Below are 16,622 nucleotides of genomic sequence, written 5' to 3' on the forward strand. Positions count from 1 at the left end.
TCTTCTTGGGGCTAAAATAAACCCACATAATTAACCATAGTTCTTGGCCTGTGAAGCAGGCACTATGGGATTTTGCCCAGCTCTGAGAAGTCACTATGGGTGGACAACCTTTGGTTCCTGTGTCATACCTGCGATCACCAATACCACCGGGCTTTGTTACACCTGAAACCCACAGCTTACCCAGACCTGAACAGCACTGGGGTAAGACCAAGATCTACACTGTATAGGATGCCTACTGCTGAGGTGAATTTGTGACTCAAGATTGCTACAACTAACCACAGATGATGCTATCTGAGATACAAGTCTGATAGACTGGAGCCATATGTCTTCCCTTGGCACTGGAGGTATTCCACAGGCTCCATCCATAGGCAGGCTTGAAGACGGAGACTGACAGACTCTGCTCAGTGTTAGGTTTCCCCAGCTTAGCACACTAAGTTCTAGGGTAAAGCCTTGTGACTACTAGCAGTGTCTTACCTGTAAATGGGGTCTTGTACTATAATATGCTGTTCAAGGTTGAAATAGTGCTGGTGAAGGCAGACCTTTGGCCTCTTAGACTGACACTAAGTTGGGTCATGCTCAAGTCTTACAGTCACCAAGGACCCACACCAAATCAGGGGTGCATTGAGTCCCGGGCAGCAATTGGCAGTGATGAAGGTCAAAACATGAATCATAAAAGTGATTTTATTTCTGCAATAAAAATAAATGTATTGTGTAGCTCCTACTTTATAACTCATGCTTCCACCAAAACATAAGATAATTGTAGTAATGATTTATGTTTTAGGCACAGTTAGGACTTGGTACAGTATTAATCCAACTTTAACATTTTAAAGAACTTTAGTACATGCCAAGTATTGTGCACAACAGCTCTCCAGTGAACTTTTTCAAAGAGTTCACAATTTAGCAAGGAAACCAGACATGTCAGTACCTATATGTTAGCCAGAGTGTAAAGAGGCAGACACAGAAAACTATGTGAACAAAAAGGAGGATACGATAAATTCTTGAGCCTGAGTAATTACTGAGGTATTCACAGAGGTCATATATGAACTGATGTTTGATATACAAATAGGATTTTCCTTGGAAAACAGAAAGGTGAAGAATTCTGTATTAAAGAAACAGCATAAGCACAATAATGAACATATTCTCCTGATACACTATCAAGTGCTTACAGTATAGAGGAATGGTCAAAGCTAATTCAAGTTCCTGGATTTTTAGAAACCTCCACTCTTTACATCCAGTGACATGAGTCCTAATCTGGTAGGAGATCCCTAAAACAGCATAAGGGTGTTTCTGTATCATCGTTAACCTTGCCTTTCTTTAAATGTCCTTTAGTTCTCAAGGCAGTATTTTTGCTCTTTTAATTAATTTATACATGAATACATTTAACGAGACAATACTCTCATTGTCTTGAAAGGTTAGACTAATGTAAAAATTTGCAGTAAATTATGGAATTTGTTGTCCCAACCCTGTTATGCTCTAGATGGAACCCCAAGCATCACTCCAGAACAACCATCCAGAATTGGTCCCACAGGGAAGCTTCTTTCTTTCCCACAATCCGGAAGGTGGGCAGCGTGGTTGCTCCCGGTGGAGTTGTTTGTTCATGAATGAATCACCTTAACTATGAGCCAGGGATCAGAAAGCCATTTCCACTGCAGTTGGGCTTAAAAGCCACCCTACTTCTGCTAGATCCATTCCAGCATGGAGTGGATGCCTTGCCTTCAGCACCCAGAATGCTAGTGCCCATTCAAGGATTGCTCTCTAAGAAAACCTAATGTCCCTTTGCCTGCTTTTGCTGGCAGCCATAGCAGAGGAGGAAGAACTCTTGTCTTCATCTCTGTCTTCCAAATCTCATGCAAGTGCATTTGATTGACTAAACCTAAATGGCACCCAGAATCTGAGCTACAAAAGAGTTATGGAATTGTAGATTTTTTTTCACACTTCCAGTTTTTTTTCCAGAACATAAAAGCATACTGGAAGGAGAGAAAAATGGATTTTTTTTTGGCCGGGGGGGGGGGCAGTTTACCATATTTGCCACCATAAGAACCACTTCAAAATCTTTGTTAATTTCATCAAGTTTTAATTATTTCTAATGAAAAGTCATGTGGGTACAACTTTCAGAACTCAAAAATAGAATTCATAAACTCAAGCAGTAGTATTATGTGCAAACACGCAGCCATGGTGATAAAGGTCTATATTTTAGAGAAGGTCACAATCCAGCTGTGGTCCAGCTGTGACCTTTAGCACATAGAAAAATACTTGAAATGTGTATGAAATGCAATGGTAGAGAAGAGGAGGAAATAATTAGCTTGGTCAAGGGTGAGGATGTGGTGGCTTGGATTTCCACGATGATTAGCACCTATTTGGACTCAAGGGAGGCTTACTTTCTGACCCAAGGAGTGAGCATGCAAAGGCACAGTGGTGTGAAACAGTATGGATTAGGCAGGGAATTTCCATTAGAAAACCATTTTGTACTTTAATAAAAATCTGTTTTCACAGCATATTCCAAGCTTTAAAAAAACATCCTACACAAATTAAAATATTTTGTTCAATTAGAACCATTGTTCCCATTTTAAAAACATGTAACAAAGAGGAAATCTTCTAAATTAGCAGACCACAGATGGACTGGTTTGTAACTAAGTAAATTACAAATTGACCATTGTCGCTGCCCGCAGTAACAATTGCATGGGTATTTATCAGAGGCAGACTGGGAATAAACTACTTTTCCTATATTCACTAATTTACAGAGGAAAAGAGACTTTGAGAAGAAGAGATGCTTTGCTTAGAGGTTAGAGGAAGAGAAACTGCTTATCAGGAAGAGAGACTTCGCTTAGAGGAAGAGCAACTGCTTAGAGGAAGAGAAATTTGAGAGAAAGATAGGCTTTGCTTATAGAAAGAGAGACTTTGCTTGGAGAGAAAGTTTTAGAGAAAGAGAGGCTTGCTATGCTTATCAGAGATCTATTTCTTCTTAGGGTTCTGCTGCTTCTTCTTACTATTGCTTCTGCTTTCTGCTGCCTCTTCTTTCTGCTAGCTGCTGCTTCTTGCCTTCCGCCTACTGCCCACTTACATTCCCTCCAGGAGGCGGAGGGCGGGGCCACTCCAGTTGAGTTCAGGCCAGGAGCCAGCTGCCCTATCACCGCAAAGGTTAAAGCAAGCAGGCACGAGCAGGAGCACTTGGGAACACCTGTGCATGCTGTTGTGTGCATGGACTTAATTGAATACGGCCAAGGATAAATAAGCCAAGTGTGATTATGTTAATTAACCTCCTCACTGCCAATGTGATCAAAGCAACCTCCGGCTGGCTGTAGGCGCCATCCCGGCACAGCCCACATGGCACAGCCCCCAACAGACCATGTGTTAGTTGTGTAGCATCATAATAGACATTTGAAGGATTAAAAAAGAACTTTTAAGAAATTGCCCTGGATTCCAAGAACTTATAAACTAATTTGAAGAACTGTGACATACAAAAAACTGTTAAATAATAAAATTAGGAAAGAGTAATACTAAACATATTGAACAACTATTACCATTGTTAGGACTTACTAGTCAGAAATGAATGCTGTCTATAAATGACTGGCTGATCTAGCAGTCTCAGGGGGTACCTTCAAATAATAGCCTGGTTTGAATGTGTACAATGATCGCACAACCTAAACTTCCCTGGACCCAGGGAGTCTTTGAATCCAAATACATTTGCAAGATCATGGACAGTGTATAATTCTTGTTTCTGCCCCAGTGATACCCACAGGTGCCCCCAATCTTACCAAAACAAAAGTTTTACAAGGGTTTCCAGGAAATTCCTCAAGGGGTGCATCACATGTGCTGTTTTCTGTGCTCTTTCAAAGATGAGGATCACACTCTAGGCCCAGGTGATCAAGGGAAGAAGGGGATCGAGGGGGAGAATATGCACTACTCTGCAGCCAGGACCCTTCTAGCATGGAGTATTTGTGACCACAGGGGCAGCAGAGAATGGCAGACGTTCCCGGTCTTCTCAGGTTGAGTGTCATCACACTGAAGGGAGGGTCCTTTATGAGGAGCATGGACAGAAATCATCAACTGAGGAAAGCCGGAGTAGGTGGACACAGCAATGCAGTGGATGGCAGTAACCAGAACATACCTCATGCTGGAAGCAGCCCAAGAGAATTGAGTTTTGACCTTGCCTGTTCTACTTGCTCTTAGAAAATAATATATCAGGATTAGAGTTTAGGTCAGGGTTTTTCATGTTGTGTCATCAGTGTTATATAGGGACTTACCACTGATTCACATCCCAAATCTGTTTTTTAAATATTTTTATTTGGAGACAGGGTCTCACTAGTTGCTAAGGACCTCATTAAGTTGCTGAGGCTGGCTTTGAACCTGTGATCCTCCTGCCTGAGTCTCCCCAACTGCTGGGATTACCAGTATGTGCCATCACACCTGACTCTGGTACACTTCTGAATTAAAGAATGTACACCAAAAAAAAAAAAAAAAGAAAAAAAAAAAAAAGAATGTACACCACAAAACAGGCCAATTGAAGTTAAGGGGCTGAACCATGTCTGTATTCTTTTAAAAAACAATTCCTATGTATAATTGGAAATGAGTGTTGTCATAGCCTTGAAAGAATAATAAAGTCAAACTTTTGATTATATACATAAAAAAGTCATCCCACTATTAAGATTTCTTTCTCCTCAGATATTTAATAAACCATGAAGACAAATATTATCAATACACAGCACTCCTTTGTAAATATTCCCAATGTGATTGTTCCAGATATTGAAAAGGAAATAAGAAGGATGGAAAATGGAGCCTGCAGGTACATCCATGCATTTTCTTACGTATTTTTAATAGTAGTCATTGTTCTTTGATTCACCTAGGTTTAATTTCAATTTAACTTTATAACTTTTAGCCTTATGCTTTATAATATAATGCCATGAATTTATTTATACTTTGAAACAGTATAACTTGTATAACAAATGAACATGGACAATATTGAGATAATTTTTCAGAAGCACACAACACCAAATATTTCTTTAGTCATTGACAGGTCCTTTCCTCATGGGATACTTTGCATTTAAACAGAGGACATTGCCACAGATAAACGTGAAAAAGTACATTGAGTATGAATTGTTACTAATATGATTTAAAAGTACAAAGTGGTTGCCCTATAAATTAACAGAATGTGTGTTAATGTGGTTGAATTTTTTTTAGTGGAAGAGAATATTAGGAAATGAGAGTTCATACAACTATATAATAAGATCTAAAACCCAGATATCCCACTTTCTGTTTGATAAATGTTAACATCAACCAATGCATTAAATAATTATGAATGTGGAATTCTAGAAAATGGTTTCTTAATAAGTGCATTTTACTGTATTTTGCATATGCTCTATAGAATACCATGTATTCTATACAGTTTTCACCCCAACCTAATTAAAAAATTATGTTAGTTTGAGAAGGAAAGAAAGAGGTGAGACGTGTGGTCCCTTGTAGGAGAAATGTTGCTCCTCTGCAATGGTTGCAAACTAATTGAATTCATCCTTGCCTCCTGTTGAACTGTAGCTCCTTTTCTGACAATGATGACAGTGCCTCTGTATCTGAAGAATCAGAGAATGAGAGGTTCCATGCAAGAGGCTCCTTTAAACATGACTCATGCAGAATGGGAGACTCGTCACAGAGGTGAGCAGCAGAACCTGTCCCTCAGGACATGGCTTAACTATTATTTGGACAAGAAGTCTTCTACTCCCTCCAAAGACTGGGCTGGGCAAATGTTCAGACACTATACAGGATCTCGGGAGTAACTTGCTCCTTCTGTTCCAATCCTTGTCCTCCACTGGAAAACTGCCACTGCCTGGCTGTAATTCCTGCCACTGCTTGTGCCTTGGGTTCCATGATCATTTCCATGAGGCTCACGTCAATCCCTTCAGAAACATCATGCCTAATTCTCTTTGATTTCCTGTTTCTTTCTAAGGAAAGAAGGACAATTTTTCAGGGTTCTGAAGCAATTTTACATAAGAAGTTTGGCTGTCACTCTTTAACCTGCTCTATCCCATTTGACCCTACTTCCAGGAAACAGTGCAGAGGAGTGAACAGCTAAAAGAGAAGAGGTACACTTCCTTAGTAGGAAGTAAGACAGTCATGGTCAGCATGAGGCTCTGAGGGTGTGGAAGGAGGCATTGGTGTGGATTAGGGGTTCCCATTCTGTGATACTTTTACTTTGCTTTTTTCCTTCCCACAGCTTTTCCACTGTTTTCATTTTTCTTTTCAACTCTTCCTATCTTCCCGGACCTATCTTAGATCACTTGGTGGGAGCTAGTGGCATCCACCTTGGTTCACTTGAAGGAAAAGGAAGATGCTAATTCTTGTCATGAACATCCACCAACAGTCATGAACTAAACACCATGGTTCAAAACACTGGTATTTGGGAACTTGTGCTTCATGGAGGCCCTATATTTTCAAAAATCATCTAGGAAATTTTTAGTAGTGAGTAGAAACTGAAAGGAATTTGTTCTTTAAGGCCTTTTGCTTACAACGGACATTATTCAGGTGTCAATCATGATTTCACTGTATGTTTTGTGTTTCCCAGGGAGCAATACCTGCCTGGTGCCATGGCACTTTTCAATGTCAACAACAGCAGCAATAAAGACCAGTAAGTAATTTACAATAGAAAATTAAAGTTTTAAAGAAAACCAGTAAATCTGATATTTAGTATACCTAGATCTGATATGGAGCAAATTAAGCAAACCATCTAATCAAATAACAGCGATGGTATTCTATGGTTTCTTTTTTTTCTTTCTGGCGATTTACTTCTTATTAAAAATAGTACTTATTTATTTATTCATTTATTTGAATATATGTAGAAAAACCCAAGTCTACTGTGTGCATGCAATCACCCTCCCTTGAGGGTAGAGTGGCTGACAAAAGTGTATGAAACCTGGTTAGTCCTTTCCAAATTGAACCAATGTATCTTAAGTCAAGTTCCCCAGCAGACAATCTAGAAGGAGGTTTGTGCACACTTGTTTACTGGGAATGCTCTTGGGTACAATATCTGAAAGGGATTTGGGGGTAGAATTGGGCAGAGGAAGAAGCTGAATTTCAGAGACTAAGTTGATATACAGTGTGATCCTGTGAGGAGCTTTGGAGCATGGAGGGACTTTCAGAGTTGTCCCATATTAGATCAAATGACTGGGCCTTTATCCATGTACAGTCATTGAATGAGGGCTGGCGCTAGGAAGTGGGGCTATAACATTGAGCATAGTGGTTTCTCAGCCAAAGTTAGCCAAGGAATAGGAAAAACCATCAACTATCAGCAACCAACACTCCTGGCAGGCCAAGAATGAATACCTGAACTCTGTGAACCACCTTGTCTATCCAGCCCACCTGTACTTGACTCAGATCCACTTTTCTGTATAGAAAATTGACCAATTTGGGCATATTCCTCCAGGATTCTAGTTGTTTTCTTCCCCCCTGCCCCTGAGAAAGCTGATAAGAGGAAGGTTAAGGGGATAAATTAAGGTCTTTGACAATTGCAGCTGGTTTTGAAGATTTGACTGAAATTCCCCATTCCCTCCAACTCATTCTAGGGTCCTTTCTCCCTTTGTCAGAACATCTGTTGCCATACATGAATTACCTGATGAAACAATACAGACACTTATTCTTGAAGGATTTGAGCTGCTGGGTATCATGCTCTTCTTAGGTCATGGCTACCGCATTTGTCCACTTCCTACCAAATCTGGGCTGGAGAATGCTTAAAGATACCACAGTGGGTCACTTGGGTACTACATGCATTTTCCATTCCTTCATTGTATACCAGCAGCACTACTACTTCTGATGATCAAGGTCAATGACTTGGAAGTATGGTGACTCTTCCTTGACTATTGGATTCTTGGCATGAGGGATCTAAAGTGGCTGGGGAATAGTGATAGCTTAATGTTTCATGGAACTTTAGTTACATAGCCTGGGAGAGACATGACACCTGCCCCCTCTCCCCAGGAAACCAGGACTTCTAGACTCATCAAGCCTAAAGTTGCAGGAATGGGAAGTATGTTGTCTCTCAGTTAGTCACCCTTAGACTCCTTGATTCCTAGACCCAGGCACTCTGTATAGGCAGAGGGCATCATCTAATGACCATTGATTCTTCATATATATAGTATCTTGGAGGGTGTCACCTGATCTTCCTGGGGTCTGAACTCTATGATAGCACCTCAACTTTGCCTTTAAAAGGCCACTCCAAACCTCTATCACATCATCAACTTCTGAGTGGGGCAGCACGTGATAGGACCACTGAATCCTGTGTTCAGTCTTCAATGCCACATTTCCTTTCCTGTAAAAAAGATCCTCTGATTCTCAGTATTCTATGTAAGTGGATCATATTTTTTTGGTACCAGGGATTGAATCCAGAGTCACTTAACTCTTCACCCACATTCCCAGACACTCCCCCGCCTTTTAATATATTTTATTTAGAAAAAGGGTCTCACTAAGTTGCTTTGGGCCTTGCTAGGTTGCTGAGACTGACTTTGAACTTATGTTTAAGAGCCTAAAATAATAAATAATGGCACTGGTTAAAGCCCTGTGACAGAAAAAACAAACAAACCATATATATATGCACATATACATATCAATTATCAATATATTGTTGTACCTTCATGGTGACAAGGGTCCAGTGTAGTAACTTGAAGAGTGCTGTATTGGAGTCATGGCACTGGCCTCTGTAACTGGTGGGTTGGATGTTCAACCTTGGTGAGTGGGAAGACATCTCTTCTATGATTGTGGCTCCATTTATATCCACATTCTGCCAGCATTGGAAATGCTGATATGAGAGGTTGACTTTAACACCTGGCTGAGTCAGTCTGTCTACTTGTTTGTTTTGTACCCTTTCTGTGGTGCCTGCTATTTGATGGACAGTAAAATGGGATACAGAGATTTTCAGTCTTAGTGCATGTGCTCATAAATCTGTGAGTTTGTTTCTTCTCCAGAACTATTTGCCTTGATCTTTCAATCTTTTTTCATCTAGGTACTCTACCAACAAGTCAAGGTATTTGTGACTGCACATAAATATTCTTAAGCTAAATCATTTTTCCCATACAAAAGTGAATAACTGTGTATTGTTTGAAGATTGTGCCATAGGGGAGATTAATCTCACTACTGTGTTTCAAGGTCACCACTAAGTGAGGCTATAGTATAAACACAGGCTATTTTTGTCTTACATCCACATACCAAGTGATCCATCCATGGGCTGTGCTCCATCAGTTGATCCTAAAGCATTCCACAATGGCCCTAGGTGGCAACTTAGGGATAGGTGCTGATGTGACTATGTTAATTGACAGTTTACCTGTTCCCTCTGGTTCATGCTCAATCAGACATATGATGTCCAGTCTTACTACTTGGATGTATTAACACAGAGTTCTTTTGATTATTCATGAAAAATTGCTTTGGCTAGGATTATTTTCTCTAAAGAAAATTGGTGGTGTTTTCTTAAAATTCTCTGTGCTTTTATTTAAGGATAAATACAAATGACATCAAGGAGCTTAAATTCTAAATGACTAGTTTTAAAATAAACCAATACTTTTTGGAAGTGTACTCTTTTGGGGGCTGTTGTTTCTTATATTGACTTCTTGGGATTGTATCTTTAATTCCCTCCATTTTCTTCAATTTTCCACATCAATTAACCTGGGAATTTTTTGATTATTTTATTATCTGGGTAAGTGTCCACTTTTTTTTTTTTTTTTTGGCAGCAATTTCCTTTAGGAGACTAGATTTCTAGTTTCTAAGCACCGGGGCAGGTTTTTGAATACAAGACTGAGAATTTTCTTTACAGGAAAGTTAAAAAGAATAGAAGTCAGAGTATAATATGATTATGTGACAGAGGTATTATTCCTTCTTTAGAGAACCAAAAGAAAAAAAGAAAAAGAAAAAAGAGAAGAGGTAAGTGAAACTTTGACACAAATGTCCTCATATTTGTTGCCCCATACATTTTCATTTTTTAACACTACATATGCAAACTTTTCAGCAAGTCTGATGGTAAAAATAAAAAGGAGCCAGGAAAGAAAAAGAAGAAGGAAAAGAATAAAGAGAAGAAAAAGAAAGAGGAGAAAAACAAAGATAAAAAAGAAGAGTGAGTATTTTTATTGGTATTGAAATTAGAAATAAATTTGTTGTGGGTTTTAGATGTAGGAATAATTTCCCATGATAAGAAGTAAAAGAAAGTATAAAGAATAAGCATCTTTAAATATTAAAAACAAATATTTAAAATAAATTATTATCAAATGTGAATTAAAACTTTTTTCTAAGTTCCCTAAAATTAGTAACTATTAGTTTTCTTATGGATAACTGCAAAAGCTTTCCACAAGCATTGGTGAAGATAAACTTACCACTGGGAAATATTTAAGTTCAAGGAGAATTGGGTATTTAGGATCTTGCATGAAACTGAAATCAGAATTTAATGATTTCATTAACACTTTTGCATAATATATACTGTATGGCAAATACTCCAAAGTAAAGAAGGTTTATTGTGAAAGCATGCCTTCTTTTGAGAGCAGTACAAATGCTATCAAAACACAACCTTTTTCTTGTGTTCTTTCTAAAACAAACACTTGAGAACTAAAATTTCACAAGGAAAGGTCAAGTGGCATTTGAAAGCTCTTTTTACTTTCTATTAGAAGCAAATTGTTTTCTGAACTTACTTAAAATTCTTTACCAAACAATGGTTTCATTCTGTGCCCATTTAGGTTCTCCTATAGGTTTGTATAAGGAGAAAAGTACTTAAAAACATAGGCTTGGACCAGAACATTCAAAAATAGTGTCCATGTGACCATATGTTTTCTTCTTCCCTTTTTCTTGCCCTTTATCACCTCTCTTAAAGAATCCTTCCTCCATGCTGGTGAATAAGGGTTTTGAATTAGATTGTATTAGATTATTCTTTCTCTACGGAAGAGAAAGAAGCCAGGAGTGTTCCCTCCCTGCACACAGTGTGTTTCCAGTCACTTTGTTACCTGATTGGGAAGTGGTGGCAAATTTTCTATTCTTCCACCACCCATAAACTTCCCAAGGAGTTTGTGGAATATCCATAGTTTTCTGTAATCTTAGTGGCTGGCATATAGTACTGACTACAGTATTACAGTAAAACCAAGACCTTAGTGAAATTTAATATATGGTTCAACATAATACTGGTAGTTTATCTATCCACCCCTCACTAATCAGTTTCTTATGACTGGTGCACTTACCAAGTTAACCTTCTGACTTCAGGGTAAACTTCACCAGCTTACTTCAATTTCATTAATTGTGGGAGGTAGGAGTGACCATATTTGATATGATAAATAAAAATGTTCTTGTTTCTTGGTAACCTTCCTCTTTATTTCTACCTGCTGCTAGGGAGAAGAAAGAAGTTGTGATTATTGATCCCTCAGGAAATACATACTACAACTGGCTGCTTTGTATCTCCTTACCTGTGATGTACAACTGGACAATGCTTATTGCTAGGTGTTTATATATTTTTTCTGTGAATTTTAATCCACTTCTAACGTCCAAATTAACTGACTAAAACAATTTGACCTAAAGTTCTTTTGGATATACTTCCTTTCTCTACCCTCGGTTGTAAAGAGAGGCTGAATTATTCTCTTTCTGTTTTCCTGAGATCAGGAGAAGGTTCTTTGGTTCTCAATATACTTGGACCTCTAGTACTGGGATGAGGGGTAGGGAGTACTTTTAAACTTCTGATTGCTCTATCATATATTTAAAAGTCTGAATTATGCTACTGATGTGATTTGGTACCATGTACAGCCAAAGGAATGAGAAGTTATGCTCCATTTGTGTACATTGTGTCAAAATGCATTCTATTTTCATGTATAACTAATTAGAACAAATGAAAAAAAGATTGGGAGGAATATATATATATATATATATATATATATATATACACACACATACGTATATATACACATACACACACACATGCTCCATTTGTGTACATTGTGTCAAAATGCATTCTATTTTCATGTATAACTAATTAGAACAAATGAAAAAAGATTGGGAGAAATATGTATATATATATATGTGTGTGTGTGTGTGTATGTGTATACCTACAAGAAAAAAAATGTTGCCAAGAGTGGAAAGGGTTTAGTGTCATTCAGATGATAGATATCTCAATCATCCACAACCAAGAATGATTTCCATAAGCATTTTATATACAGAGAGGGAATATATAAATTCACTGATCACTGTGTTTCATCTGATGTATCTTGACTTTAACTTGAGGTCATTTATTCTGATTTGGTATTTTTACTGATTAGGGTTAATGGAAAGAATGTTGGAGTTTGGAAATATGAGAACAAAATTGGACCACTCAGGGAAAGATTTGGGAAAGTTGTAATTGATCAAATACATTCTAAGAATCTCTCCTAAGCTTTAGCATATTGTACTTCTCAAAATAATAATAGACAAATTTTACTTCAGCTAATTTCCATTTCACTTTATTTATACAAGTTTTTCTTTTACAGAGCATGTTTTGATGAACTTCAATCTGATTACCTGGGATATTGGCTTGTTTTGGATTACGTATCAGATATAATCTATCTTATTGATATGTTTGTACGAACAAGGACAGGTAAATATGTTCAGTTTGGATATTCTAGAATTTAATGCTTTTTACTCTATAATATGATTTGAAATTTCTGAATCCGAGTATTCTGTAAAACAAACTCACAAAAATCTGTTTTAGAGGAAAAAGCACAGTTGAAAATAAGAGTAATCATGTGCTCACCATCCTAGGCCACTCCAAGTGATTCAGAAAGATGTTAATTGCTAGGCAACCTTTTGAGCATGAATTGGTGGTTTTCCTCCATTTTCCTGTTTATTGGATTTATGCCAGGTGGGAGGACTAGAGAGAACAGACATATTCTGCCAACTCTTTGGGGGAAAGGATAATTACTACCTAATCGGAAAATCCCTTGGAAAGGTAGAGCCATACCAGATATTTTTCAGAATTTTGTGATTCATGGTAGGGCATGATTGACCAGGGGCAGTATCTCATAACTTCTTACTTGACGTGCTCTTGGCAAATAAGCACAAGTTCATTGTTTCTACACTGCTCTCCAAACGCTTGTGTAACTAGTATATGCAGAGTAGAAGTTTTAAGAACTATTATAGATTATTGAGGCATTTTCTAAATATCAGTGCCCTGGAATAATTCTCCAGTTGTTCTGTCCTTTTTCCATTATAGAAAGAGGCACAAACTTTTGTTCTAATGTGATATATTACAGTACTGAAATTCTGGGGCTAACACACACAAGGTCTATGGTAAACAATACAGAAGGAAAGATCCCAGGTGACTAAGTATGAGGGACAAGCATGTCCTGCCCCCATCAGAGGACAAAATGAAAGATGAAAATGCAAACTCACAGAGACACTTCACATGGAAGGGGCAGGGCATCCATATGCAAAATGAACAGCAGGGCAGATATCCAAGCTTCCAGAGTAGACCTAGGATTCTGTCAAGAGAATGGCATGAGTTATTAGGCATAGTGCCAGGGTGTTCAAGAAGATCTGTGTATATTAGGAAAAGCAAATTATTTTTTTTCTTTCTATACTCTCAACATAGTACACTTGGGGCTACCAAACTGTGTGTGGAGAAACCCCACACACCAAGCAATTCTGCAACATCAGTTGGGTGTTCCAATTCTGACACTAACTGGAATTAGTACAGACCTCATGTGTTAGGGGCTTAATCCCACAAGACACTCCCCTACTTCAGATGACAACTTCAGCATGTGATCTATGCTCCTGACCTACCAGTTATAAAAGCAGGGTTCCCACAATCCCCTTCGCAGTTTTCATAATTTGTTAGTATGACTCACAGAGCTCTGGGAAACAAATGTACTAGTTTATTGTATTAATACACAAATGATACAGATGAATTGTCAGGTGAAGAGATTCATAAGGTGAAGTCTGGAAGTCTGGAAGGGTCCCAAGAGCAGGAACTCTGGTCTCCATAGAATAGGGGCATGCTACTCTTCCAGCACTGTATATGGGTTAGTCAACCTAGAAACCCTCTGAATCCCACAGTTGCGTATATTGGCATATATAACATAATCTCCACCCCTGCTCCCCTTTCTGGAGAAAGTGGAAGTTGGGGCTGAAAGTTTCAAGCTTCTAAACATGGCTTATTCTTTCTGGTGATCAGCTCCCTTTAGGAGCCCACCAAGAGTTGCTTTCTTAGAATAAAAGATTCTTATCACCCAGAAAATTCTAAGAGATTAGGAAATCAGTGTTAGGAATTGGGGTCGAAGGTCAAATATCAGACCAAAAGATGCAACTAACATTCCTGTGGTTCAGAAAATTATAAGGATTTTAAGAACCCTGTATACCAGAAACAAGGACAAAAACCAGATATGTAATTTACTATATCACAATATCACAAGCATGTGAATGAAAAAGATGACTTTACCCTAATGGGATTCTGGATCTTTGGAGATTTGTGCGCATATATACAAATCTCTCACTTTCACAAGGCTCCATTTTTTATTCCCACAACAGACTATTGTCCACAGGCATATGTTGATTACATATTACATTGCTGAAGGCATATGAATTGTTTTGACTTCAACAAAGTTGAGAGTTACTTTAGGAAAATTCACAACAGCATAAGAAAGAAGGAATATCAAATTGATTTTTTCCCTTTTATTATAGGTTATCTAGAACAAGGATTGCTGGTGAAAGAAAGAGTGAAACTCATAAAGAAATATACATCGAATTTGCAATTTAAACTTGATGTTCTGTCAATGATACCAACTGATCTGATATATTTTAAGTTAGGGTGGAACTATCCAGAAGTTCGATTAAATAAGCTGTTAAGAATCTCTCGTATGTTTGAGTTCTTCCAGAGAACAGAAACAAGGACAAACTATCCAAATGTCTTCAGGATTTCTAACCTTGTTATGTATATCATCATAATTATCCATTGGAATGCATGTGTGTATTACTCTATTTCAAAAGCTATTGGATTTGGTAATGATACATGGGTCTACCCTGATATTAATGATCCTGAATTTGGTCGTTTGGCTAGAAAATATGTATACAGCCTTTACTGGTCTACACTGACTTTGACTACCATTGGGGAAACACCACCTCCTGTGCTGGACTCTGAGTATATCTTTGTGGTGGTCGATTTTTTAATTGGAGTTTTAATTTTTGCTACCATTGTTGGTAACATAGGTTCTATGATTTCCAACATGAATGCAGCAAGAGCAGAATTTCAGTCAAGAGTTGATGCTGTCAAGCAATATATGAATTTTCGAAATGTAGGCAAAGATATGGAAAAGAGGGTAATTAAATGGTTTGACTACCTGTGGACCAACAAAAAAACAGTCGATGAGAAAGAAGTCTTGAAGTATCTGCCTGATAAACTCAGGGCAGAAATTGCCATCAATGTTCACTTAGACACATTAAGAAAGGTACGTATTTTTGCTGACTGTGAAGCTGGTCTGTTGGTGGAGTTGGTCTTGAAATTACAACCCCAAGTCTATAGTCCTGGAGATTACATATGCAAGAAAGGGGATATTGGAAGAGAGATGTACATCATCAAGGAAGGCAAACTTGCTGTGGTGGCAGATGATGGAATCACCCAATTTGTGGTGTTGAGTGATGGCAGTTACTTTGGTGAGATCAGCATTCTTAACATTAAAGGTAGCAAAGCTGGCAATCGAAGAACTGCCAATATTAAAAGTATTGGCTACTCAGACCTGTTCTGTCTGTCAAAAGATGACCTCATGGAAGCTCTAACTGAGTACCCAGAGGCCAAAACTATGTTGGAGGAGAAAGGGAAGCAAATCTTAATGAAAGATGGTCTACTGGATGAAAGCATTGCAAATGCTGGTAGTAGTCCTAAAGACCTTGAAGAGAAGATAACTCGAATGGAGGGGTCAGTAGACCTCCTGCAAACACGGTTTGCCAGGATTCTGGCTGAGTATGAGTCAATGCAACAGAAACTGAAGCAAAGATTAACCAAGATTGAGAAATTTCTGAAACCACTTATTGACACAGACCTTTCAGCTGTCGAGGGAGCTGAAGTAGAAAGTGGACCCACAGAATCTACACAGGAATGAAAAACTGGTCATTAACAAGAACACACACATCTCGCAATCCTTTTGATCATGTGACCTAAGGCAAGTGAACTTTGGAAGAATAGGAAGGCACGGTTGGGAAATTTTTCCATAAGGAAAATTGTGCTTGGGTGCATAACACAAGGCCCTACACTCACTGTAAGGAACTATGATTTAAGAATTATTCTATCTCAGGATTTTTCACAGTGGATAATGTGCAAAGATATAAAGTGACAAATTTGTCAGTATCTGTATCTTCTGATTTTTTCATACCACTTCCTGTGCTGAACTCCGAGTATGTCTTCATGGTGGTTGATTTCTTAATTGGAATTTTAAATTTTGCTATTGTTGTTGGTAACATAGTTTTATGATTTCCAACATGAATGCAGCCTTCTATGCTTCTTTTATGTAATATTCTTTAACAAAGTGAATAAGTATCTCTCACTTGCAGGTTATTTGCACTGTTGAGGAATAAAATATATTCAGAGTAACTGGGAATTACTGTGTATGTCATGTCCGGTATGCCATTTTTAAAAGAATTAGAATGCAATAAAGTAACAT

At 38.1% G+C, this 16,622-nt stretch overlaps 1 protein-coding gene across 1 annotated transcript; it reads left to right on the forward strand.

Moving 5' to 3' along the window:
- Positions 1-4,670: 4,670 nt before the first annotated feature.
- Cnga1 (cyclic nucleotide gated channel subunit alpha 1) lies at positions 4,671-16,064 on the forward strand. The gene is made up of 8 exons (XM_047567155.1): positions 4,671-4,783; positions 5,530-5,646; positions 6,554-6,616; positions 9,853-9,891; positions 9,977-10,081; positions 11,338-11,445; positions 12,462-12,568; positions 14,650-16,064. The coding sequence occupies exons 1-8, from the start codon at positions 4,677-4,679 to the stop codon at positions 16,062-16,064; spliced, it is 2,061 nt and encodes a 686-aa protein (XP_047423111.1). The 5' UTR covers positions 4,671-4,676.
- Positions 16,065-16,622: the final 558 nt, after the last annotated feature.

The sequence above is a fragment of the Sciurus carolinensis genome, chromosome 10 (assembly GCF_902686445.1).
Source record: "Sciurus carolinensis chromosome 10, mSciCar1.2, whole genome shotgun sequence".
Taxonomy (NCBI): Eukaryota; Metazoa; Chordata; class Mammalia; order Rodentia; family Sciuridae; genus Sciurus; species Sciurus carolinensis.

Excerpts from the sequence above, each read along its gene's own strand:
- Cnga1 (XM_047567155.1), top strand. The coding sequence starts at position 4,677 with ATGAAGACAAATATTATCAATACACAGCACTCCTTTGTAAATATTCCC. Across the intron at positions 6,617-9,852 it reads AACAGCAGCAATAAAGACCA|AGAACCAAAAGAAAAAAAGA; the intron begins GTAAGTAATTTA and ends TTCCTTCTTTAG. Across the intron at positions 9,892-9,976 it reads AAAAAGAAAAAAGAGAAGAG|CAAGTCTGATGGTAAAAATA; the intron begins GTAAGTGAAACT and ends CAAACTTTTCAG.